At 43.1% G+C, this 26456-nt stretch overlaps 1 protein-coding gene across 1 annotated transcript in view; it reads left to right on the plus strand.

The window, feature by feature from the left end:
• DIS3L2 (DIS3 like 3'-5' exoribonuclease 2) overlaps window positions 1-26456 on the plus strand; it is a 199835-nt gene that overhangs the window by 63650 nt on the left and 109729 nt on the right. Inside the window, exons 7-10 of the mRNA XM_054385907.1 lie at window positions 2556-2790; window positions 16893-16999; window positions 18184-18431; window positions 24958-25131. Of these exons, the coding sequence (XP_054241882.1) occupies window positions 2556-2790; window positions 16893-16999; window positions 18184-18431; window positions 24958-25131 (764 nt within the window). The remainder of the gene's footprint in view (window positions 1-2555; window positions 2791-16892; window positions 17000-18183; window positions 18432-24957; window positions 25132-26456) is intronic.

Below are 26456 nucleotides of genomic sequence, written 5' to 3' on the forward strand. Positions count from 1 at the left end.
TTTTCAGTCTTGTAATGTACAGCTTCCCAAAATTTTTGGTGTGATGCAAGAAATCTTGGGTGAAATTCTCTGCTCTGTTATACATGAGGTCACCCTAAATGATCTGTATTGGCCTTAAAAAGAAAACAAATCCTTTTGCCCATGCCTGCCAGCATCTGGACGTTTTGCTGCTCTAGGCAGCGTGGAGGTGATTTTGTGGACTCTGGAAAACTTTACTTAAAAATCCATTTGCAAATCCATAAGGCAATGTGTGACTGAGGGCTTAGGTAGTCACAGCTGGGGTATCGTGCTAGCTAGCAACAGCAGAATGTATCCTCTAGCTTGGGGGAAGCACGATAATTTTAGCATATAGCATTTAAAAAGAAATCCTTATCTACTGCCTTCTTTTAATGCAGCATAAACTCTTGAAGCATAAGCTTTTCAGTGCTGCATCTTTAGAGAAGTACTTCCTATCATTCAGATGTATTTGATGTTGTGTGCTGCACTACATATACAAAACTTTGTAATTTAGCATCCCAAACACGTTTCTCTCTCTCTCCAAAGAACAGTTTGGAGAGAGAGAAATTCAGGCAAAACCTGAAGAGGTTGAAGAAAATGAACTCCTGCTGCAGTGGCACACTTGTACACATCTGGTGCAACTGAAATTTAAGAGTTGAATACATCCACATCTGACCATGGTAGGGTCCAAACATTACTGTTGACACTGGTTTTGTTTTTGGATAGGCACACTGGCAGAGTCAGAAGTGCGTGGAGCCTTGTCAGCTCACTAATCTAATAGACCGTTCTTGCCCAGACCATTGTGTGTCAGTATTTTATGTACCAAATGTAGCCAGGTTTAATAATGCACCATTTTCCCCTCTTCTGCCAAACTTTTTCCCTTTTTGTCACAATTTAGTGTTTGAGTCAAGGTCTGCTATGGTAACAAATTATATACATATTAAAAATGAAAATAAAGATGGAAAGCAAAGTCACAAAAGGTAACAAGAGTTCAAAGTAATGTCATCTGAATTTTTTCTTTTTAAAGACTTGAATTCAACCCCATTTTAAAATTGATTTTGTTACTGTTATGCATTGTGAAAAGACTGCAAAGAAGTGGGTACTGCTTGAAAGCAGAACTGCCTCTGTACATGTAAATAGTGGAAGTCTACTGAGTACAGGCCTTAATTTGACCTGTTTTGCTTTTTAGTTGCTAAATAATTCATGGATTGTGCTTTTCTTACTTGGAATGGTTGTCTTCAGCTAGGACCTGTTGAGCCCATTTCTGCTTCTTTCTACTGACTATATTCTGAATTTTTAAAACCAGAAAGTTTGGGGGGGGTTTGCATTTTTTTAAGGGACTCTTCGCTTGTTTTGCTGGTGGCATGAGTTGCTGCTTGTGATACTGAGAACTGCAGACCTTGGAGGAGCATCTTCAGGGAGTTACCTGCCAAGGAAACATCAGCTGCAGAGGAGCTGAGTTGCTGGGAAGCATTGGAATGGGATCACCCAGTTTCTTTGTGACTTTAGGTTATTTCTTATGCCATGCTGATTTGAAGTACCACAGCTTGAGTGAAATTTAGATATGTTTGAAATGAAAACCTGGATATAGGTTCCAGGGCTGGGTAGGTGCTTACAACTTGCTGTTGGTTGCAGGAAGGATGCTAGTAAATGCCTATGTATCCAAGAGTCCACTGCTTTGATCATCGTGTCCTGAGATGGAGCAGTTTCTGCCTCTTTCACCTGGCCAATCCAGGTCTGGTGCCCATTCTACTGGGACATGGATTCTTCAAGATTTTGTTTGACGTAATTACATGGTTTCTCTTCTCCCTGTGCCATTGCCACACTGAAGTGAGGACAAATCTGTAGCAATGCTCAGTTATTTATCTGAATTATCAGTTAATGGTTAAGGAACTTGAACTTTAACTGAGCTCATTCCTCTTGGTAATTTAATTAGGAGGTTTGTATAAATAACAGCAATAATTGAGTGCCTTTAGCAAAAAGACTGGAGCCTAAAATAAGTATAAAGGTTGGTGCCTTACCAAGCTCCCACAGTCCAGTTCCTCTGCAGGTTGCAGGGCACCATGTTCTCTGGTCTATACTTTTTTGGTCTGCTCCTAATAGTGTGTTGGAGAGCTCTCCCAGAGATGTGCTTTGACATGATTCTAGCGTTCACTGGAACTGCTTGAATTTTGGGACTTCCCAGGATGATTAGTGTATCTTGGTGAACAATGGTCTAAGCCACTCATTAAATTGTGGTGTATCCTCCTCCCTCTCTGTGTTTACTCCCAGCTTCTGTAGAGGCGATTAGAGGCTTGGCAGGAACTGTATGGTTATGCTCTAGATACACTTTGGATACATTATTGTCACAGTTGAGGTATTGCAAAATCCTAGTGAGGTACCTTTTTAGATTGTGCAATATCTGTGGCTAATTACACAGCAATTGGAGTGTGCCACCAGCCACCCACAATTCATTGTCAGCTCCTTGGGGATGCAGATGAAAAAGGAAAGATAATGTTTTCTTTCTTCAGTCCAGTGATTTAGCTTGCCTTTTTCTTTTTAATCCCCTGGTCCTTCAGGTAATAAAGCCAGATGGTAGTGACAAAGAAACAGAAGCCACGCATGAATCAGATGTCCCCGAGGATATGTTGGGGCCTTGTGTTCCTCAAGAGGCAGCGAAAGGCGACGCTAAAAGTCCGGATGTCGTTATAGAAGCTCAGTTTGATGATAATGATGCAGAGCATGGACAAGACCACTTGCAGGATGTGGTGACTGATGACATTAAGAAACTTTCCCTGGGTGCTGGTGAAAAGGGTAAGTAGATGAGATTGCTGATTTAAACCTTTATTTGAGCAAACTGTTGAAGTATTACTTTTTTGCCTTGCTTTGCTGCAAGACATAAAATACAGGCATAAAAGCTTAATGCCTTATCACTTCTATCCCGCTCTGCTAAACTGCCTTCATAGTTTTCAATGGATATTAAGGAGTGGGTTTTATGTAGTTTTGATTGACATCAAGTAAATCCATGAAACAGAACTCACACCTTTAGATTTGCAATTCTCAGGGTTGTCTGGAGACTGCTGGTTGCTGTTTTGATTCAAGATGCTGCTGTAGCGATTCCGTTTGTCGCAGCTTGGCTGGCCAATCTAAGTGTCTCAGTTTGGGGATAAGAGTGTATTTCCTTGGGGGTCTATTGCTGTTTTCAAACAGTTGAGTTATGAGCAACTTAAAGATTTGGTCCATTTAAAACCAAAATTGCACTAAAACCTAAAGCAAATTATGCTATCTGTTTTAAAGGCAAACCTGTTTTATTTTGAATCTGAATTCCATCCAAACCATTAAGTGTTGCTTAGGGCAATAGGAAAGAGGCTCCCCTGTCCCAAATGGTGCTTATGCTACATTTTGCATGTCCTTTCTAGTACTAAATCCCTTCCTAAAGAGCTGTGTGTTGAAAGAATTCTGACAATTGGCACATTGAACCTGTGCCTTTGGCTGCTGCTGGAAAGTTTGCCAGGGCAGCTCTGCTGGTGCATTCCTGATACGTGCCCCAGTTGTCCAGAAAAGATGGCAGTAACATAGGTCATCAGTAGTTGTTGGTCTCTGACAAATCTTGGAGATGGTTGTACAGCTGTTCTACATAATGCCTTGTGTTTTCCTGAGGCATTGTTTTTGAAGATGCAGAGACCTCTGCCTATACCATTGGCAGACTTCCGTTTTTCACACCCATTTGTTAATAAAACTGGAAGTAACATTTGTGTGGAAGTGTTGTAGTTTTGGTGACAAAACACTGCTTTCTGTGCATCAGTGGAGCTGCCACCTCACCAGTTCATGATGCTGTTTCCTTCTGGGTGCCTCCACTCTCTGAGTTACTGCCAAGGTATGTGAACCAACTTGCATCTTGTTCCATTACTGTCCAGCATAGGTCTTGAGTTGGGAGTTACTCATCTTGTCTGCGGATGTTTTACGCAGCTACTTATTAACCTCCTCTCTTGCAGTTTTAGATGCTGTGTTATAGCTGCACATTGTTGAGCTGCTACTTGACTCAACAGTTCCAAAACTCCTAAAATGCTCCTACGTCACATGGAACGACTTTAGCATCTCTGTTGCTTCTGGTATCAATGCCAAATTAAAATCTGGAGAAATATGTTCTACTTTGACAACAGGATCTGAAATAAACCCTGACCTGAGCCAATACTTTGTTACCTGTATGACTGTGCTTTAGCGTAAAGGCTCGAGGAAGAGTTACTTTTCTTGGTTCATCATAGTTCCTTGAGATGCCCTGGAGTGACCTATGTTGGAGGTTATCAAGTCATCTTTTAAAATCTGTGCCATCTCAGTATATCTTTTAAGTCTATCTTTGGAGAATATTTATAGGGCAAATATTAGATCAGTTTATTGTCTACGCAGCTGAAATTCAACCTACTTTTCTATTGCAGTTGCCTGAGCCAACTGTTTTCTTTTGTTTTCTCAAAGTCTTTCTGTGTTCATCCTTAACAAGCCTGTGGCTGGTGTGGATGTGCCAGTTAGATTTCTGCTTAGTTTGGATTTTGCTATCACCTCTTTCAAGAGTTGTTTCAGCTTCTTTGGCTGTATAACCCATGTGGATTTTTCTCTACTTTCTTTCTTGCTGTGCATTTTAATGACTTTTTTTTTTTTTTAATACATATGTAGTTTACGATGCTGCTGTCTCTGAAGGTGTTTTTGAGCAGTTGATGATAGCTTTGGCTTGTTTCCTGTCTTTCATGCAATTTCTCATATCATCACTTATCCAGATTTTAAGTCTTTCCTGGAAAACAGTTACAGTTGTTCTAGCATCGGTGATAACTCTCATGAAAAAGGAAAAAAAAAATCTTGCCAAATTCAGTCTTCACAGGTGTGGCTTAAAATGAAATTTTTTTTTTAATGACCAAAGATGCACTTTTTCAAGGCAGAATTTAGCCTTAGAGTGTATCACCTGCTGGGCTTCTTAAGGCCATCCACTGGAACGTGGTACCAGCACTGGGACGCAAAGTGCTTGGTAGGGTTGGACTGTGGTGAGTGGAAGTGCCCTCCTTGTGTATCATGGGCCTCCCCTGGGAGGGCTGCTTGGCTGATGCTGCAGGCTGTTGAACATGCCTTTCAAACTAATTGCCAGTGAGGCATTTCTTTTTTTTTCTTGCACCCCTTCTGCTGGAAACAATTGCTGCAGCAAAACACAGAGGTGGATGGCAGATGAGATCCCATGGGGGTGTTTCTTGCTGACCCACCAAATCCAGTGCTTTTACTTCCTTTTGCTGAGAGCATTGCTTATGCACAGATGGAAGCAGGAGAAATAATCTGTGACCAGTGCATCTTAAATGAACACTTGAAGTGGGCTTTCTTATTTTTTCCCTAATATAAAGAGGTCTGAAGGTTTCAAACTCGTCAAAGATGCCGTCAAAGGTATGACATTTAATAAACTGAAGGAAGAAACAGTCTATCATGTTCCCATGCACTTTATGTATATGCAAACATATATGTATGTATGGGTTGAGAGTAGCTCTGAAGAAAGAGACTTGGGTGTATTGATTGATGAGAAGCTCACCATGATCCAGCAGTGTGCTCACACAGCCCGGAAGGCAAATCATGTCCTGGGCTGCATCTAGAGGAATATGGCCAGCAGGTCAAGAGAGGTGATTCTTTCTCTTTACTCTGCTCTTGTGAGACCCACACCTCGAATACTGTGTCCAGTTCTGGAGTCCTCATCATAAGAGGGACACAGAGCTGTTGGAGAAAGTCTAGAGGAGAGCCACAAAGATGATCCCAGGGCTGGAACACCTCTGCTATGAGGATAGTCTGAGGGAGCTGGGGTTGTTCAGCCTGGGGAAGAGGGAACTCTGGGGGACCTTCCAATACCTGAGGAGATCCTACAGAAAGGCTGGAGAAGGACTTTTCATAAGGATGTCTAGTGGTAGGACGAGGGAATGGTTTGACGCTGAGGGAAACTGGGTTTAGACTGCATCTTAGGAAAGAGTTCTTCAGTACAAGGGTTCTAGGACTCTGGAAGAGGCTGCCCAGGGAGATTGTGGATGCCTGCTTCCTGAATGTGTTTAAGATGGTTGGATGAGGCTTTGAACAGCTGAGTCTAGTTGAGAGAAATCCATGCTCATGGAGGGGAGGTTGGAGTAGATGATCTCTTAAGATCCCTTCCAACCTAAGCCATTCTACGATTGTATGATATGTATGTGTTGTGTGTGTGTGTGTGTATAAAACCTAAACAAAATCTAGACCAAACACAAAAGTGATTGGATTTATGGGAATGAAAAATATCCATAGCTACTTTAATAGAATCAACAGTAAATTTCACTCATTGGGGGGTGGGGGGAATAAAACAAACAAAAAAACCCCCAACAAAACCAAAGCCACATGGAGATGGTGCTCAAATCTTTGTTCGTACACACAAAGCCCTGCAGATTGCTGCCTCACAGTTGCAAGATGGCTTTTGTCCTTTCTGTTGGGGGAGTAGAATTAGGCAATAACTCTGTTGCTGGCTCATTTGTTCTACTGTGGATAGTCAGAATGAACCATGAAGAATAGAAGTAGACGTGTCATTCGAATAAGAGCACTCTGGGTCACGCTGGGAGTGCAGGCTGTTCTGATATCTTTTCTATCCTGGCCTCTGTCCCATCCCTCCTTGTGGTTCTGTTCCTCTTCAGAGCACAGTCACCCCCTCCATCTCTAGTTACTGACCAGGGCAAAGAATTTGGGGTTGGCTCTTGCTGTCAGAAGCTGTGAAGCATGAAACATTGTGTATGCTGATTAGGGCCCAGATTTGAGTGAATTTCCCTGAAGTTGTTGCACATGGAGCTGCTTCTGCCTCTGTGGGGCTTAAAGCAAATTGGTAGAAATTGTTATGCATGAGGCTGCCGGCTGAGACTCAGATGTTGGATCTGTCACTAAGTGCTGCAGTTATGAGAGCTGTTGCTTCCTGCTCTTCTCTTTCTAGAGGTGGGATAGGCAAGAGGGAAGTCCACAGGACTGAAGAGACCATGACATTCAGCCAAATTCTCAGCCTGTGTACTGTCCGAAAGTTCTCATGCTCATAAAAATGCGTCAGCCTTGCTTTGCTCAAGGATATTTAAATAAAAGTTCATAACTGAAACCACTCTGCCAGAAGCTGTCCTGGTCAAACGAGTTTGCTCTGCTTTTCTGATCTCCTCTTGCAAAGAAGTTGGGTTAAAGATTATCTTCAGAACAATCTCTGATCTGGGAAGTGATGAGCCATTTTCCTTTCCAGCAGGCTGTTCTACACAAAGCCATATTGTTGTTTCTCTTAAATTGTCTTAAGTTTGGTCATTGGAGGTAGGTCTTTTTTAGCCAGGTTGGGAATCTTTCTCCTCTTTCATTCTCAGCCATATTTCCAAGGTGTAAATATCTCTACAGGCTGAATAAATGTCGTTGGTTCTTTTTTTTTTTTTTAATTTCTTTCTTTCTCTTCTTTACAAAGACAGTAGGATTGAGCACCCCGAAGAAAGTTTCTTAGCTGCCTTAAGTAATGTCTGTCAAACCCTCTCTAGGGTTTCTATGTCCTCTTGAAATGCAGGCAAAGAATGAGGCAGTAGGCACTGGTCTGAGCAATATTGTGCATGCAGAAAAGATTCATTCTCAGTAGTGCTTGGTATTGATGTGCAAGGTCTCTGTGTTTTACCCTGACACCTCAACTTACTCAGTGTCACTGCTTTCCAGAGACCTCATCCACCAGTTGACATGACCTTTACAGGTCTGTAATGTTTTGCCTTAATTCTTGTTCACATCAGCTACTCCAGCAGAGGTAATGTAACTTTTATGTTATCACTTCGTACTGAGCTAGAATACGTGATTTCTGTGACTCGTCACTGCTGGTTTTGTTTATAATCCATTTCAATATGTAATAAAAAATAGAAACTTCTCTGCATCCTCCCAACCCAGGAATAGTGCAAAATGTTCTGTACAGAATATTTTATGATGTTGTATCCCTACACAGACTTGCATGCCACGTGAGATTTTATACAAGTGTGAACTGTCTCTTGTTAAATATTTTATACAAGCGTGAATTGTCTGTTGTTACATATTGGAATTAGGTTCCTCTGATAAAGAAATATCAGCAACTGAACAGTAGCAGCTCCTTTTACTCTTGAGAATGGCAGCTGTGCTCATAAAAGTGGCTCAACCTTTCTTAGAAAAAGGATATTCAAACAAAAGTTGGTACAACTGTGTCACTATGCCAAAAGCTATCCTTGTCAAACTAGTTTTCAAAAGTCGGCTTTTTTCAATTCTTCTCATGGGAGGTCTGTCTTTACCACATACAGAGAATATCTTGTTTCCCATGGGGTTGCTCACAGAAGTCATCAAGCTGGTGGACTGGCTGCCCTGGCAGCAGTCAGATAATTGTGTTTACTCAGGATTTGCACTCACACCTACAGGTTGGTGTTTGAATCCGTCGGAGGCTTGCTCACTGCCTTGACGTAATAAAGTTTGACTAGAAACAGCTTATTTACAGACAGAGCAAACTGACAGCCAGCTCAGCCAATTGTGTCATGGAAATGTGGATCAAGTAGCTGATGGTTACTAGGTATAGTCAACAAAATGTTGGTCAGAGCTGCTGCTCTAGAACTTGCCCCTGTCTCCCTGTCTGTTCAGCTTCAGCCAGGTGGATGCTGGTCAATCTTTTTTTCAAATCAAATGTGACTGTCAGTCTCCAGTAGCCCTGCTAAGGTCAGAATTTACAACCTAACATTTCTTGGTGTCCACACTGCTACTGACTGGAGGACGTTATTGGGATTGCTTGGTTCCACAGAAGTGGTGACATTTGGTAGCATTGGTTGATAATGCATGAAGCCATTATTTTTTCAAGGTGATGCTCTAGAATCAATGGTTAGAAAGGTTTTTGAATCATTCCACCGAAAGAGAAAAATGTATTTGTAGTCTAGAGTTCAGTCTCTGGTTTGGATTTATATACCTTTTGGTGCACCTCTATGCCCCCTCTTGTGCTTTTGTCTTCTTTCTCTTCTTTTAAGCTTGACAAGGTTCCTACCTGCCTTTTGTGCCCTCTTCTGGCACCTGGAGTCCTTCTGCAGTTAGCAGTGTCTTGTCTTGGTATAGAGTGTAGGGGGATTACTGTTATTCTCCTTGGCCAAGGCTGGTAAGAAAGGCTGAGATGACAAAAATCTGGACAACATGCTGTCCCTCTGCTCTGCTCATGTTCCACTTCTTTCAGTCTAGCTGTCATGAAATCTCTGACAAATTTGGAGCCCACCAACATCACTGGCTGCTGGAAGTAATAAATATTCTTCTTCTTCCTCTTCAGAGGCTCCTGTTCAGTCTGAGTGCTTTTAAGGAGGCTTTATGCTTCTTTCCTAGCCTGCAGCTTTCTGGGTATGGATTGTCTCCACTGCATAGCTCTTAACATTTCTAGGCCACAGCAGAGTGAAAGCTCACCAGGAAATCATCTCAGTTACATGGCTTTTAATAGAAATCCTTGAGGTGGAACTGTCAAAAATCAGATCAGTTTCACTCTGCTTGAAGCCTGGAAAACCAGCAGAGAAGCTGGAGCTGTTTCAGCTGCTCAAGGCAGCTCTGTATTAGCTTATCCTGAGTTCATGTTTGTGAGTCTCTGGATCTAGCTCTTTTGGTTGTTGCTACAAGTTTTCTGAAGTGAGAGCATAGATTTCTGGAAGAATAAACAGTATAGCAGCTTCAGTGTTCTACTGGTGTTGAACAAATTTGGCTTCATGGCTGCATTGATTAAATGCTGCAGGCTGAATATGCTGCAGTTATTCTTTTGTTGAGCAGCTGAAGCCTGCAATGGAAGTTAATGTTGGGAAAGCTTCTTATGCTGCTCTTCCCTAGTAAATTGTCTTGACCCTCAAATGACTTCTTAAGTAAGGGAAAAAAAAGGCAATTAGGTAACAGGAATTAGATTAAGTTCCTGCATATTACCATATGTTCCTGAGTTCACCTTTGTTCCTTTGAGCTAGAAGTTTGGGTCAAGTGAGTGAGAGGTCATGGTAATGAGAATAAATGGTGGGTGTGAAGATAAACATACTAAAATATAGTAATTGTTAGCAGCAAGGTTTCCAGGATGAATCAGATGAGGATTCATTCAGCTAACATATTTTCCGTGCAATAGTAAAAGTGGACACACACTCTTTGAGAACAAATACACATACAGGAAGGAAGACCATTATGTAGATAGGCAAAATACTCAATGGAAATGGTTTTGCAACATTTTAATTTTACTTGCTGTTAATATAATAAAACTTTACATGAACTGCAACACTACCCCTTTTCTATTTATTTTTTTATTTTTTGAGGTTCAATTCTCTTGCAGTAAAGTTTGCAACCCCTCTGCTGAATGGCACCTTCTCAAGGACATGACAAAATCTGTGCTGTGGATTGTAGTAATGTTATGTGACTACTGAGACAGCTATGGTTTGACCTGTTGGGCTTGGCAGCAGCTTCCCAAAATGATGTTGAATCTTTGTTGTGGATTAGAATTAGAAGGTTCTGAGGAGAAGTGACATTCCCATCTCACCATTCTGCCATCTCCTCCATCATTCCTCATGGAGGTGGCTAAATACAAGTATGCTTGGCAGCACAGTGTCTATAAGGAAGACAGCTATAGTCACCTCTTTGTGTTGCTTTAGTGTTGCCCCTGTGTAACTGCAGATGCTTGTCTCTCTGCTGTAGCATTCGTTGTTAGGCCTTTCCTCTCCCTCTCTGAGGGTCTCCTCCCTACTGTGCATCATCAGAAATCTTCTTGGTAATGATCGGAATCTTTTGGTCCTTGTCTTCACTATGCTGTTGGGCATGCAGGTGTGTGAGTTCAGGTGTTGAGACATGAGCAGCTGTGGCAGAGTGAGTCTGCTTAACTGAGAATTCAGAATAAACATCTCTAAGGAAGGTAGTTCTGTTCATCAAACACCCAGCTCCGTGATGAGACAACCTGGAATGCTGCATGCTTTGGAGCAGCTTTTCTTCCTGGCAGAGCCCTCTTGCGCTGCACGTGGGAGCTTTTAGGCTGATTTTTGGACATGTGGTAAATTCCAAAGCTGTTGGCTTAACAGTCTCATCCCAGTGAACTACCTGTCTTCCCTTCATCACAGGTGGGCAGCTCTGTGTGTGTAGATATAAATACTCCAGTAGTGTGTGGAGATATAAACACTGCCTGTTGTTTTCCTAAGGAACCCTTCTTTATAGCCTGTTTAAAATAAATGCCAGTTTTGGATAGTTCCAAGCAAAATGGCACTTCCTTTTCTCCCTGCCTTTTGGCTAGAGAGGAGAGGCTTTTCAGTCTGCTAGGTGAGACTTCAGAGAGCCCACTTGGACATCTGGACTGTAGATTCCACAGGGAAAAAAGTCTGCAAAGAGCAGGAGAAACTCAGAAGCTCCTACCTCTTTAGGTACCAGAACAGCTTGATAGGTTCTGAAGTCCTCCAGTTAGGGACAAATTTTTCTAAGGAAAGAGATCCCTTTGCTTTGATCCTCAAAAAAATTACATTTTGGTTTACTTGGTGAAGGGGGGGGCAAATATGATGTGAACCACTGGTAGTTACTACCAGTTCTGTGTTCTGGAGGAAGAACCTCTTTTGTGCCAATAAACATTGGTGACAGAATGTGGAGAGCCCTTATGCTGTCTTCTGAACACCCACACATTTCCTTCTTGCAGTCCCTAAAAGTGAAGATTGTAGCAGAGGAGAGCAACCCAGGGCACATCTGTAGCATTTCACTGCATTTTAGTGTCTTGCTTTTTGGTTGGAGGAAGTTTCTGTTTCCATATGTCTCTTGCCTTGATATAGACAGGACTTGGAAGAACATTTCTTCCTTTTTTTTTTTTTTTTTTTTGAGTGTGAAACAATCCTTAAAATATTTATAATAAATTGCTTTGTTTTACACTACTTTCCCTACATATTTGGTATTAAAAGATGCTGAAAACTGTTTATTGAGGCAGCCATCAGAGAACTTAAGCATTGTTATTTCATTAGTAAGTAGCAGACCTGCTATTGAGAGGTTTACAGATGAGCTGGTATCTGAGCACTAAGCTGGAGAGCAGCATTTTCTGTTTTAAAAGCTTTGTGTCAATAATGCCTTCTGATGGGATTCTTAGGTATGCCCATTTAGTGTAAGCCAACTAACTTCTCAAGTAGGTGTGGGGTTGTTTTTTTTTTTTTTTCCCTAGCTGAAGTAGCAAATGTTGAACTATTTTATTTTTTTTTTCCTTAAACCAACTTGTTTCTTTCCGTCCAGGGAGGGAGATTTATTTTATTTTATTTTATTTTCTAGTGAGTTGTTTTAGAGATCTGAAACTGATGTGCTTTCATTTGCAAGTGGATATTGCATCTTTAGTTGTATCCTTTTTGGAGAGAACTGCAAATTTCCATAGTGACCAATGCAAACTTAGTGAAAATAATTTTGGATCTGTCACAAGTAATTAGAATTCTAGTCTGATGACTTTTGGTCCACTTTGGCTACCTTTTAATGTCATGGTAATTTAATTGTAATAGGAAATTTGGGGGGAGGGACTTTAAAAAAAAAATATGTTTGACCTAGGAATTCCTGTCAGGCAGATCTAAGTGTGTATTGAAGCTGCCTAAGCTGATCACTTACAAAGAGAGGCAAATTCCAAATGTCCTGGATCTACTTTGCTGGTAATAACATAACTAATTTGAGTTGCTTTTTGTATCTAGTGCCTAATTTTTTTTCTAAGTAAGACTATTACAGCTTTGGTTTGTCAGATAATTGCTGAAAGGAAAACACTGAGATTATAATGTAGTTTCACTGGATCCTAGCTGCTGAAGTGTGTTTTCACTGTAAGATAAGCTTATGAAGTATTGCCCAAGCTAACATAGTAAATCTTTCTCAGAAAACATGTCTTTGCTCAGGGTGGAAATATTGAATGCTCATTGGATAACCACTGCAGTAAAGGGGTCAGAATAATTAATTGTTAGTTTGGCATAATGCAAGGAGTTTCTTCCCACCTCCCCTGCTCAAAATTCTGCTCCTCTCACAAGTTAACTCTCCTTTAGAGTTATTCCTGTGGCTCTTCCCTGTTGTGGGAGATGTTGTGTTAGTATCTCCCAGGTCAGGTCATCTAGACCACCAGTCTCCTGATACCTCCTGTCTCTGCCCACCCACCAAGTTTCAGCTTCACTGGAGGGGAGAAGGATGTGCAGTGAAGGAGAGGGACTGTCAGAAGTGTATCTTCTCGGGTAGATGACTCGGGTATCAGCCTCTTGTGGCAGGTTCTCTCTGTTGAGACTGAGGTTTCTGTGCAGTAACTTGACAGCTTAGCCAGGTAGACACTGGATCTGGGTAGCTGTCCTTTCTGAGCAGAGGGATTTCTCACAGGGAGCCCTCATTGCTGGTGGTCTGCTACTGTAGACCTCTGAGCATTAGATTTAGACCTGGTATTGACAGAACTTTGACTTCAGAAGGAGCAGCTATGTGCTGTAGGGAAGTCCACATTTCTTGCCTCCAGGAGTACAGTTTTTCTTGTGTGTTGTCTTCCCTGACTCCTGTTTCAGGAGCATTTGCCATTACTAAATATTATATGTGATGACCTTTTAGATAGTGAAGTTCCTTAAGAAAGATGGGTAAGAATAAGTAGATGGCTGGGATTTGCTTCCTTTTTTGATGATGATATAGTTGTAGATCCCAGGATCTGTCTACTGGAGCCTCTAATAATGCCAGGATTTTTTGGGAGGGACACTGAAATTGGAGAGACTTATCAAGAAGAAGATGATACTCTCCAGCCAGCCAAAGGCCCTGGTTGATGATGGCTGTGAGCAAAAAAGGCAAGTTTTACCATGTGCCACTGCAGAGAATTTAGATGCATTTGGGTATCTGCACTAGGTTCACGTGGGGCTCAGGAGGATGGGAGACAATGTCCCAGCCCTCTGTGGTTTTCATCCTAGGCAAAGGAAGCCCTGGTCACCCATTCACTGTGCCCCCCATGATAGGTCTTTCCTGGTGCCTCTGTGCTTTTGCATGCTGGCACATGATACCTGCCAAGGGCAGCACTGCTGGCTCCTTTTTTGACAGGGAAAGCTGCTTCAGTGAAAAAATACAAGTGACTTCTTTGAGAAGTGGGAGTTGGAAGGACAAGTAGTAACAAGGGCTTGTTCCTCGCATGCCTCATGGTGCTTTTCTCGTTCTTCCCTGCTGAATCTTGAGTTGTTGCTGCTCTTCTGCTCTGCTGGGAAAGCAGCAAATCAAGCTCTTGCTTCCCCCCCCAAACCTCCTTAGATCTGGTTTCTCTTCCAATCAGTATGTGCCATTTAGTGGGGGAGAGTTCAGCCCTGTAGCAGGTGTGCCTGAAGGCATGGCCTTCAGAAAGGTTACCAACCTCCCCTTGCCCTCTGCTCTTGGTGCTGAGTCGTCCTGTTCTTTGTCCTAGCTGTCTTTATAGTTGGCACACTACAAACCTATGACTGATAACTGATGACTTGAAAATGTATAAGTAAACAAAACAGCTCCTTGCCTTTATTCTTTATTAACTGATTGCCTGATACGATCTTTATCTGGCAAAGACTTAGAGGAGATAAGCAAATGAGGTTGGTTATCCCCAATTTTAAACTGTTCATAATTATTCAAGTATTTTTTTTTCCCTTACTGGTTTGGTGCCATCAAACTCTGTGTGGTTTTATTCCTTAGTAACCCTAGTTGTCACAAATCTGAGTTCATTTTGGTAGAAATAAAGGAGAAAAGGGCTTGCTGCTGCTTTTTTAGGAAATAAAATTCTCATTTAGACCCTGAATATCTGTCCATTCTCCTCTCAGCCTTGCTAGCAAGTCAGGAAAGACAAAATAAAACTGCAGTCACTTAAATTCTTCTGAAAAAGGTGATCTCTGGGTAGAGAGTCTGTTGAGGTTTGTATCAGAAGGCAAAGCTGGGGATAATTAATGGCATATGAGAACCAGAGTGTGTCATTAGAGCGATAGTTGTCATTGTCAAAAGACTGCTGGGGTAACATTGCCTGAAGGCAACCCAGAGAGTGCACGGCGGCGCGACCATCTGTGAGCGTGCCCTCGTGATGCTGGTGCACAGCCGCTCCCCTCGGGCAAGCTGCTGCTCCCTGCTGCCACCCTGGCTCCCCTGAGCGTGGGTCCCCAGTGCTGCTCGCTGCTGCTGGCAGCTGCAGCCTCCCCTCCTGCGGCCGGGCCCCTTTCATCCATCATGTCGCCAGCAGCCTCCGTTGAGGGTCCCTGTGGGACAGATGGGTGTCATCTGGGGGCCAGGGTCTGCATGTCAATGCTCTTCTCCTTGAGACTTGCTGACGTGCGTGAGTGCTGTTGGCCTGCTGGAGCACAGTCTTCAGCAAAACACTGCTTTATCTCCTGGCTTCTAAGGGAAGCAGTGACAGCTTCATCCCTTGGAAATTGCAGTTGGTGCCATGGTCTCTCCTTAAGAAATCAAGATTTCTTTTGAACGCTCTAGGTCTAATTTTAGCACACGTGCTTGAGATGGATGTGATTGCTGTGCAAGTGGAATAAAGCAGCTGTGTTCCACAAGCCTTCCAGGCAACAGCCCATGGATATTTCCATCCAAAAAATGCCATCAGAGCATCAGCCACAGGCTCAGCAGGGATGCAACACTGATCGCAGCCTTCTCCTAGTCAAAGATCACATCAAATGTTTGTAAACACTAAATGCATTTGGTGTGCCAACCATCTATGAAGAGAGACTGAGATCCCTGGGGCTGTTTAGTCTTGAGAAGACTGAGAGGGGTTCTCATCAATGTCTATAAATATCTGAGGGGAGGGTGTCAAGTGAAGGAGGCCAATCTCTTTCAGTGGTGCAGCGTAATAAGACAAGGAACAATGGATACAAACTTGAACATAGAAGGTTTCACCTCAACATGAGGAGAAACTTCATTACAACGAGGGTGACAAAACACTGGAACAGGCTGCCCAGACAGGTTGTGGAGTCTCGTTCTCTGGAGACTTTCAAAACCCACCTGAATGCATTCCTGTGTAGACTACTCTAAGTGATCCTGTTTTGGCAGGGATGTTGGACTGGATGATCTCTGGAGGTCCCTTCCAAGCTCTGATATACTGTGATAGTGTGATCTGTAGCAGATCCTTCCAAACTCTTATACATAAATATTTTTAAATTGCAAACTGGAAACTAATTGACAGTTGATTTAAATATTATTGGTATCTGGATGAGAGATTTTGGAGAGAGGGAGCTGTTTATCATATATAGTGATTACTTTCCATAAGACAGCCAAAGAGGGTCAGCTTAGTAGATATAGTTTCAGTTTTAAAGACAAACATGCATTTTATAACCTCACACAACGTTTTTAAAGGAAACTAAATATGTGTACTTAAATATGTGAAATTAAATATATGTACTTAAAGGGCTACTTATATAATGTTAAATGACTTCCACTAAGAAATCCTAGGAAATTCATTTAGTTCTTGGTATTTAACAAACAGACTCCACCATTCTCCACCGTTCAACAGACTTTCCACCATTCTGTTTATTATGACTGCTGTAGTGCTACTTGTAAGGTTAGGGTTAGGTGCTGGAATGGGCTGCCCAGGGAGGTGGTGGAGTCACCGTCACTGGAGGTCCTTAAGAAAAGATTGGATGTAGCACTTGGTGGCATGGTTTAGCTGATGTCCTGGACTTGATGTTCTCAGAGGTCTTTTCCAGCCTCAATAATTCTGTGATTCTGTTTTGTTTTGATTTTTGTTGTTATTCAGCAGAGCTGCATCATGAGTGAATGTAGATCTGTTCTCTGTTGTAGTCTGGAGAAATAATAGCTGCTTCATGCTCAGTTATTCTAACACTGGAGAGGTCTTTTTCCTTTCAAATAAGTCTATTTCTTGCACCTTGTTATTGTAGTTTACAGGACAGGCCCAACGCAAATTTGTCATGGCAATGTTCTGCAGTAACTGTTGTGTTTGTTTGATGCAGCAAAGCCTGGTGGAATTGGTGGCATGCACAGAGCAAAGCAAGATGATGACCCCAAGGTGAATGATCCCAGGCTCCTCCCAGATAAGTTTCTTCAAAGGACAGCCAAGGTAACTCCATGGATAGTGACAGACAAGCACATGTCTGCTCCCAAAGGCTCAAGGAGACCAGCCCTGACCTCCCTCCATCTGTTGATCTTTGAATCTCATTCCCCATTTCAAAGAGAATAATTGTCCAATCTGATAAAAATCAAGTGTCTTGTTATTTTTACAAATTATGCTGGTTTAAATTCCCTTTGTTTGTTGCACAGAATTACTTAGCAAGATTCAGGAAACAGATTGGATACTAATATGAGTGTAAGGATATCCAAAGTTGTCAGAAATAATTCTTACAGACTTCAGAAAGGCTGCTAGTGCTGTTGGTTCAAGATTTGAGTCAATCTCTGAATGTTAAGAGACCAGAAAAGGACTACTGGGTCAGGCTTGGTCAGGTCTCTTCCTCTTCTTGTGCTTTCCCTTACAGCCTCTGATTCTGGTCCCTGTTGTGGGCTGGGCTGCCCTCTGGTCTTATCCAGCGTGGCAATTCCAGTGCTTGGCATTGCACAGAGATGCAGCTTCTGAAACCTTCTGGAAGGATTCTTCTGAATAAGCTTAGGAAATCAGCTATAATATTTCTGTTATCCATGATTTATTATGGTCTACAAAAATAATAGCCTGGATGAACACCTCGCTGGAACAATTATTTAGTGATATTGTAATTTATTATTCTTTTCAAAGGCATCTTGTATAAAGGTAAAATAACCCCTAACTTCAGAAAGCACAGAGAGAAGAACTGCCAAATTCCCCACAGCACATCCTTTCCTGTGGTTAGCGTTGGATCTGCCAGTGGCACCAGTTTTGGACTGGCCTGTTCTGTGCTGAGTGTTGAAATCACAGGCTGAGGATACAAGTTAAAGTTTTTACAGTAGTTGCTTGTATGTTGTGGCTAATTCCCTGCATTTGGAAGCATCTGCTTCTTGTCTGGTTTTGTTCTGTAATCAAGAAAATTGCAGTAGGGAGCTAGCACTTGGAAGACACTTAGCACTTCTATAGCCATGAGCAAGATGGCAAGGAAAGTGCTTTGTGAATAGGTACTCAGTTAAAAAGCACACAGAGAGATGCACACAGAGGGAAAACATGATCTAGGCCCCATGATTTTTTTTCAGATATTCTGCTGAGCCTCTGTGTATCTTATTCTATGAAAGAAACTAAGTTCCTCTGAAGATATTAACTGTGGAAAACTTTGCCTCTTGCAGGTGGTCTATATTTTGGAGAAGAAGCATTCCCGAGCAGCTACTGGCTTCATCAAGCTTCTGGCAGACAAGAACAGTGAACTCTTCAAGAGGTGTGCCATGTTCTCACCTGTTGACCACAGAGTACCCAGGATCTACGTATCCCTGGCTGACTGCCCTCCAGACTTTGTGAGCAGGCCTGAGGACTATTCAAATACGCTCTTCATCTGTCGCATAGTGGACTGGAAAGAAGACAGCAACTTTGCAGCAGGGTATGTGGCAGCCATTGGAAGCAGAGATGACTGATGCTTCCAGTTGGAGTTCTTCGCTAGTTAATCTCTTGGGTACATAATGATAATGTCTTTTGCTGCTTGCTTCGGTGTACTGGCACATCACAGCATTAATAAGTTGTGGTCTTTGCTCAGAAGAGCTTGCAGCCTAGAGGGAACACACACAGGTTCTTAGCCTTGACCAAGATGAGCATTGTGGGGGGGCTGGGCAGCCTTTCAATCTTTCCTCCCTTTGTGTAAGAGTAGTACACAGCGTGTAGGCATGTCACTTATGCCAGTGGAAGAAGGTCAGTAGCTGTGAGGCTCACCTTTGGTTTTTTAGCTTTTACTGATAAGAAGTAGAAAGAAGTCACAGATTTTTGTGGGTTTAGGTTTGGATTGCTTCAAGGGAGGATGGTAGAAATCATGAGAAGATTAATTCACCACAGAAGCAGATGAGAAGGGTGTTGCACTCTGCATTTCAAGAGGCACTTGTCAAGCCATTGCTGTCTAGAGTTCAAGTTGCAGGCACTGCCATGAAGGAAGAGGTTTTAAGACAGGGCTACACAAATGATCTATGCTGGACTGGATCCAGACTGCAAATTTGTTGTACCTTTCTCAGGATTTTCATTCTTTTGGGAACAGCTGCATCATTCCCACCCGGAGTGGCCACGCTGTTTCCTGTTGAGTGGGTCTCAATAAGAAATGCTGGACATTGATAAATCTATTCAGTTGCCTTGGGAAAAACTGAGTAATCCTGGTTTAGTTGGTGATCCAGATTATGTAAATCTAACCTATGGCAATGTGGTTTTACAGGTGGAGGATCTGCATATAATCTGGAGCATTTGTGGTAGTGAGAGCTGGGCATAAAGCCCAACTCCTCTTCTCTTTGGAGAGCTGTTCTGATGGGGCAGCATAGCTGATGTACAGTGTCAGCATTGTGGGGTTTTTTTGAGTCCTCAGCTCAAAATCCTGGTAAAGCTTAAGACTTATATAAATTCTTTTTTTTAATTTTAATTTTTTCCTTTAAAGACTAAGTATATTGGCACATCGATGAGCCCTAGAACTAAAAGGTAAACTAAATTGCAGTCCCTGTTTCCCTGAATTTAAGTTCATTATCAGTTGTGGCTATCTTATGTGCCCAGTAGTGGCAAATTTCACGTTTACTTCTTGAGAGTCACATCAGCTGTTAAGTCACTCAGTATTTTCCAGTTAAACTGCAGTGCATGAACTGAAGTGGCCTCCCTTTGAGCCTCACTTAACTAGGGGCTGGCTGTGCTGTGAACTTCACTGTGACTAAGTTTCTTATTGGCAAGAGATTTTCTTTGTCTTCTTTGACTCCAACAGAGAAAAGACTCGAGGGTGATTGTAGTGCTTGGCTTCTTGTCATGAACAACCCCCCTTTTCAGCAGAAACAAGGGAAATTAGGAGGGTGGGCTAATGTCTCTTTTTATATTGGCTAATATGTACATCTTTAATTTGTGTTTCTGACAACATTGTATATTCTCATCTGGCTGTTTTGGTGGTTTCCAAGATGTAAAGGGAGTTGTCAGGAAAGAAAACGACCATGTTCGTCTTCATACATTGCCATTTCCTCTGGGATTGAATTGCACTTCAGTAAGTGCCTGATGGAGATGGGAGCTTAAAACCTTGGTGACCCATTTTGTTTTTAACTATAATTATTACATGCTTGTTTAAACACTAAAAGACAAGGAAGCAACCTCTTGAAGGTCCCAAAAGTTCCTGTTTGCTTTAGGGCTAGTTTGTAAGCTTGGTTATAAACCATGTTGCTAGGCATGACCCACTTGAAGGAGAGAAGAGCAAGTGAACTGCAGCTCATTGCATGCTTAGTTTTTGAACTTAGTTCTGCCCACTGACTTCATGATACCCCTGTGGCATCACCACCATGGTTTTGAAGGTGTCTGGACTAGAGAGCATAGAGGTCATCACTGTACACTGTCTAAGTCTGCTGGAAGTATGACAAGGGAAATTCCCTCCATAGCTGGCAGTCGTTTTCCCTGGCTGCCTTGAGTGTTTCCAGGTACTCTCCATGCTGCAGCTGAACTCCTTCAGGCTGGTCATGCACCTTCCTCAGCTTTCCTTTCAGGAAGTTCATTGCCTGGTTTCCAAGCAAAGTTAATGTCATAGTCTGGCCTTCACAGTGACCATATGTGGCTGGAGCAGTGGGATGCCCTGGCCCAAGAGTTTGATGGTGACACTAGCCACCTAGAGTAGTCACCTGCACAGGGGGAACCTAACAGTCCCTGGAGGTCCCCTTGGGGAGGGGGGTGCGTTTCTGTATCGTGATTGCCACCTGGTGGTCACCAGTGAGACACTGTCCCCTCTTGAAGGCTACCCTGTCACCCCAATAGTGCAGAGAAGGAGCAAGCAGGACCTCAGGGCTTCGTGTCCCTCTGGCAATGCCATGAGTGTGTGCTGCTGTGCTCCCTTGTGCATATAAAGTGATTTTAGTGTGGCAGTGAAATGCTTCAGGGAGCAGGTAAAGCAAAATAACTCTCAAATACTCTACTTTTCTAGATAAGTGTTACAAGTTCTGTCATGTGCAGTTAATTTCTGGGGATCCTTTTTTCAGTGTTGGAGTGCAGGGCTGTTTGGAGTATTAGTTCAGACTTCTCTGCACTTTTGGAGATGGTGAAGGTGGACTCCTTCTGCCCCGTGTATGATGATGGATGAGACTATTAAAAAAAGTGATAGTAAAACACTGAATCACTGATTCCCTCTGTGTTGCAGAGAGCTTGTGGCTCTTCTAGCTCAGGGCCTTAGATGTTGTTCTGTCAAGGTGACAAGATTTGTCACAGCATTTGCAATGAAGTGAAATGAAACCTTGCAAGGTCTTTCACTTGATGCTCTTTTCAAAGCCACCCAGGGTGTTTGAATTCCTTTCATCTCTGGCTCAGTGTAAGGCTTGAGGGAAGGTCCAACCCTGAGCAGTGTAACTGTTGGAAAACACCTTATTGCAGGTGGGACCGTTTCCCAGGAAAGCTGTGTTCCCTCGGCACAGCTACTCACTGTACCACTCTGAAGTGTGGGGTGGTCCCCTCTGCATGGGGAGCACCATGCTGCTCCTGCATTCTGGTCATGAGTGGCCCAGAAACTAAAGGAAGGCAGCTCTGTGGTGTGGAGTGGGGCTGGACTGTGCTCTTTGGTGCTGGGGTTTCCTGTGACACAGCTCTCTGTCTCTGTGATGCTCAGCCCTGCAACCATCTTGCCATTTCCACTGAGACCTTTGGGCTTATCAAGCTTACTCAGCTCTGCCTGTGAGCTCCAGGCCTTGGGTAGTTGGAATGCCATGTGATCTTCTTTGCTGTCCCCTCTCCTGCTCCTGTACAAGCTTCCTGGCTTATTGAGGTGTAGGATGTTCTCTGGCTGCTGAAAGATCCTGTCCATGTAGGATGACCATGGACATGGCTGCTCCAAGAAAGATTGAGTAAGGTTGTTAAGTCCCCAGCTTTACAGCCTTAAGTTATTCACTCCTACTTGGAAGCCTGTGGCTTTCTAAAGGAAACAAGCCTTTGGTAATTATGCTTTGTCTTTTGGGAGAGTTCCTGTCATGTAAACTTTGAACGTGTTGGACAGTTTCATCTGAGCCTGAGGAGTGGAGAGGGCTTGAATGGTTGTAGAAATGGGTGGCCAAACAGATGTGTTCAGTGTCACCATAAAGGGGAGGATGGCAGCACGAGTGTGGCTCTGCCCTAGGTGCACACACCTGGGAGGTCAAACTCTGGTGAGATGGCAGCTTGAACCAGTTCAGTGAGCTTGCAGCCATGGCTGGTTTGGAGGAATACCCTGAGCTGCATGCTGCCCGACGTCCTGACCACAGCACGCTGCCACCGAGCCTGACATCAGTCTGAGGGTATTCAAGGAATTCACAGTAACGCTCCCCCATCAACGTCACAGACAAGAAACGCTGACGTCTGTAACCCTCATCATATTTTTTTACCTTTTAACATTTTTTCCCCCATTTTTTAAATTTTAAATAAAAGCCCTACGCAAGCCTGGGGTGTCACAGACACCGTGACTGCCTGGGAGTGAACGTCTGACTGCTGCTGGGCCCTGTGCCTGTTGTTGTTTATAAGCCTCTTGAACTATTCTTGCTACTCTTGGTGGCTGTGGAGCCCCGTGAGTGATTTTACAGCCTGGCTCTTACTCCAGGGCCACCGGTGATCCTATATGGCTTACCTTTGATCACATGCTGTCCTGTCAGATTTTGCTCTGATGCAAACCATCGTGTCTGCATGACTGTAACATGGCCCCAATTAAAGCCGGTTGTACACTTTTTATTTCAAGGTACTTGGGAAATGTTCCCTGGAACGCTGTAAATCAAATGTTAATTACTATTAAAAAAATATTAGTCCTATATCAAACCTCTGGGTAAACCCCTTATGGTTCTAATCTAATTTCAGTAAACGGATCAAGAGAACATGGGTTTCAAGACTGAGCTGGAAAGCACTCTGGCATTCAAAGGTGCTTTCTTTGACTTGTCATGCAGATGTCCAGCTGCCCTCTTGGTGCACTTGGCAGCTCTACCCTTCCAAGTCAAGGGGCACCTGAGCCTCAAGCCCATGCCATTTCATTTAGGTAGGGCAACATGTCCTTTCTTTTCCTCTCTCCTTTTTTTTCAGCCCATCCCTTTTGGTGCTGGTGAGCCCACGAGCTGACAAGCTCCTCTTTGCTCAGCCCCACAGCTCTGCACTAGGTGCTGGAAATGAGGGGTGGTGGTTTCTCTGGTTTATTGATGCTGCTGAGAGAGAGGCATATAAAACCGATGCCCTGTTTGCTTACATTAAAATAAGGATCAGACTGGGACCGAGCTGCAGGAGCAGAGAACTCTGCCTCAATGCCAAAGGCTCACGTATTTCTACCATAGAGTTTGTACATAAAATTGAAACAATGGAGGGAAATATCTTTTATCCTTGTTTTCATTTTGATTTTAAAGTGAGGCAACGTGAGCGCTGCAATTTACCAGGCCACGAAGCGCGCTATCCTTTCCAGCATATTACCCAGTGTGACAGGTTTATTACACAGCCCTTCCCGTGGTGAGGGGAGAGGGAGAGCGAGCCCTGCTCCCATAAAGAAGATGGGCTCGCTCGCGCCGCGCGGACGGGGTTTGTTCTGTGGCTTTATGGCACATTTGAAGCCCTGAGAGCGTCTGGCTCATCCAAATGACAAGTGCACTGTTTTGGCCCCAATTTTGGAAAGTAATTAGTGCCTGTTCTCACTCATTGGAATTAAAGCAGAAGGATCAATATAATGATTGTGTATTTTATGCGGCGGAAAAAACCCACTTATTAGAGCGACTGGTTCTGCGCTGTGTTATTACCTCTCTCTTCTGTGTCATATTTTGATAGATTTGCCTTAATTTCAGTTGTAATTTTCTTGGGTCAGGAGTGTTATCTCTGTGGCTGTAATGTGCCATTTACCCTGATGGCAGTATATTAAAAAAAATAAAAATAATTTGCCTCTGTGTACTGTAGAGGGATCTGGGGTGAGAAAGGAGACATGAAGAGCCACCATGGGGCGTAGGTTCTCATCATGTGGTATTTGTAACCAGCTGGGTAGTGAACAAACGTCCTACTCCTTTGGAGACCTGGTTGCACTCATTGTCCAGAGCTGAGCACTTGCTTGACAACAGAGCTCTTGGGCAAATGCATACTGAGGTTTGCACTGGAGCAGATGGAAACTTTCTGTAAGCATAACAGAGCATCAGCCTTATCCACACATGTGCAGAATACTTCATCAAAGACTATTAGCGTGTGGGGCACAGTTTCCTCCATTTATGATTTGCTTCTAGATCATTGGCTTCTCTCCAGTCAGCTCCTGGTTTAGAGGCTTCTGCTTAACTTGAGGAGGAGCAAAGTGAGAATGTTTAGGTCCTAGAAGAGCCTGGAAAATGGTTGGAAAGACAATCCACGAACATGTCTCTGTGTGCAACACCTGTAAGGAAGGCAGTAAGAGTCCTTCACACCTTTGTCTTTGCTGGGCCAGAGACATGTGTCCTCTTTGGTAGAGAACAGCGTGCTGAGCTCCCAGGGAGCTGTATTCTGTGGAACTGTCTGGGATCTTGTGGGAATCTGTTTCCTATTTTGGGTATTAGAGGCGAGTCACCTTTCTCAGTGGTGAGGAGAGGAAGAAGGGTCTCAAGGGAACCAGCCATATTGCAAAACTAGAGCTGCCTGGGTGGAGAGCTTCTCTTAGCCCTGTTAAATGTATTTTCTCCTAAAATTTGACATTTTCTTACCTCTGCAAAATCCTAGTAGTATAAAATGTTTCCCTAAAATGAGATGCACAAAACATCACAGGGTACTGTCTGGCTAGTTTTTTGTGTCTGCAGCAGACGTAAGTCATGGTGTGGTCTGAATTCCTGCTAAGTCCCCTGCCAAAACTGGTGTAGAAGTGAATATGTGAAGGAATACGTGTGAGGGCTCTGCAGCCTCTCTGCAGGGACAGTCACAACATGACAGTAGGAATTACACACTTCACAAAAGCATCCTTTTCTTTCTCTCTGCAGGCAGTTGGCCAAAAGTCTTGGACAGGCTGGAGAGATTGAGCCAGAAACAGAAGGGATCCTGACAGAGTATGGTGTGGATTTCTCAGACTTTCCTCCTGAAGCCCTGGAATGCCTTCCCCAGAGCCTGCCCTGGGTTATCTCACCAGGAGAGCTGGCCAAAAGAAGAGATTTAAGGTAATGACAAAAATTGTGATCTGACACTCCTCTGGAGTGGGAGCAGAGTTGTGCTATTTTGTTTCACCTTCATCACGCAGTGACTTTATTACATCTACAGTATTACATGTTACCTGTGCTAGCATGCACAGAAACTGCTTTTAAAAGTACATCCAAAGCCAGGAGGTCAGTTATTTGAAGAAGTATTTTGTGAAGTGAAGAGACCTCTTCCCAAAAGAGCTATTGGAAACCGAAAATTGGATGTTTGGCACCTAATCTGAAAGCTTTATGTCTTTGTCTGGAATGTATTACGTATTTTAGTGGTAGTTTTATAGCTGAGATTTCTGAATGCCTGGCAGATCAAATGATCTTGGACATTGTTACTTTGAAACTTAAGCATAGGTAGAGACTGTCCTGCGTTTTCCTGTCTAGTCTCAACATTTTTCTCTGTTTTGAAGAACTGATGTCATATGGAGTTTATGACAGCTCTTGATCAGATTAGCAGCTGGCAAATGCAGTCCCTCCCTGCAGCCTGGCAACTCTGTGCTGTCCACCTACCTTACATTAGCCATCCCTACAACTTTGTGATGTTCCCACTAGTTTCAGGAGCTCCACAATCTATTGAGTGGTAGACACTCTGACGTTGCTCCATTTGCTATGCTTCAAAGTGTCAGATTTCAGAGATGTATTTACTAGAAAAGATTTAAAAGCAAAGCAATATGTTTAGAACCTTTTTTAGGAATAAAGGGAGGTGCAAAAAAGCAAAACAATAGAGGCATTATGAAGATGATATGATGTGTTCCACTCGCACACTTGCTTATATGCTAAAGCATCTTGTCTCCATCAGCAGATTCATTGCTTTCTTGCATGTTGCTGAGGTGAAACAGCCCCATGAGGCTGATTCCTCAAGACATTGCTCTGGTACACACACCTGCATATGTGCAGCAAGCTCCTCTCCCTCTTAGTTGTCTGTGTTAATGGCATGGTCATCAACAATTTGAGCAGATAAGCTGATAAATGGCTGCAATTTCTATCTGTAACCAAACTCCAGATGTTACTTGGGACCTGGTCTTGCACTGTAGCCTCCAACCTCCTTGCTGCTTCAGCTTTACTGGATTTCCATTGCCATAAAATGGGATAATTCAGGGGAAAATCATGCTCCTGATTGACTCCTGAGTGGTAGCACTCAGGTACCAGGTCCAGACTAGGCTTCAAGTAGCTTTAAAAAAAGAAGCTAATAGTCATCCCACACCCCCCCCGCCCCAAATGCTGCAGTTCAGAACTCACTGGAAAGTGCTTGTTTTTTATATCCTTGACTATGTTTTAGTAGCATTCTCTGTTTCTTC

Source organism: Indicator indicator, chromosome 13 (assembly GCF_027791375.1).
Source record: "Indicator indicator isolate 239-I01 chromosome 13, UM_Iind_1.1, whole genome shotgun sequence".
In the NCBI taxonomy this organism is placed as follows: Eukaryota; Metazoa; Chordata; class Aves; order Piciformes; family Indicatoridae; genus Indicator; species Indicator indicator.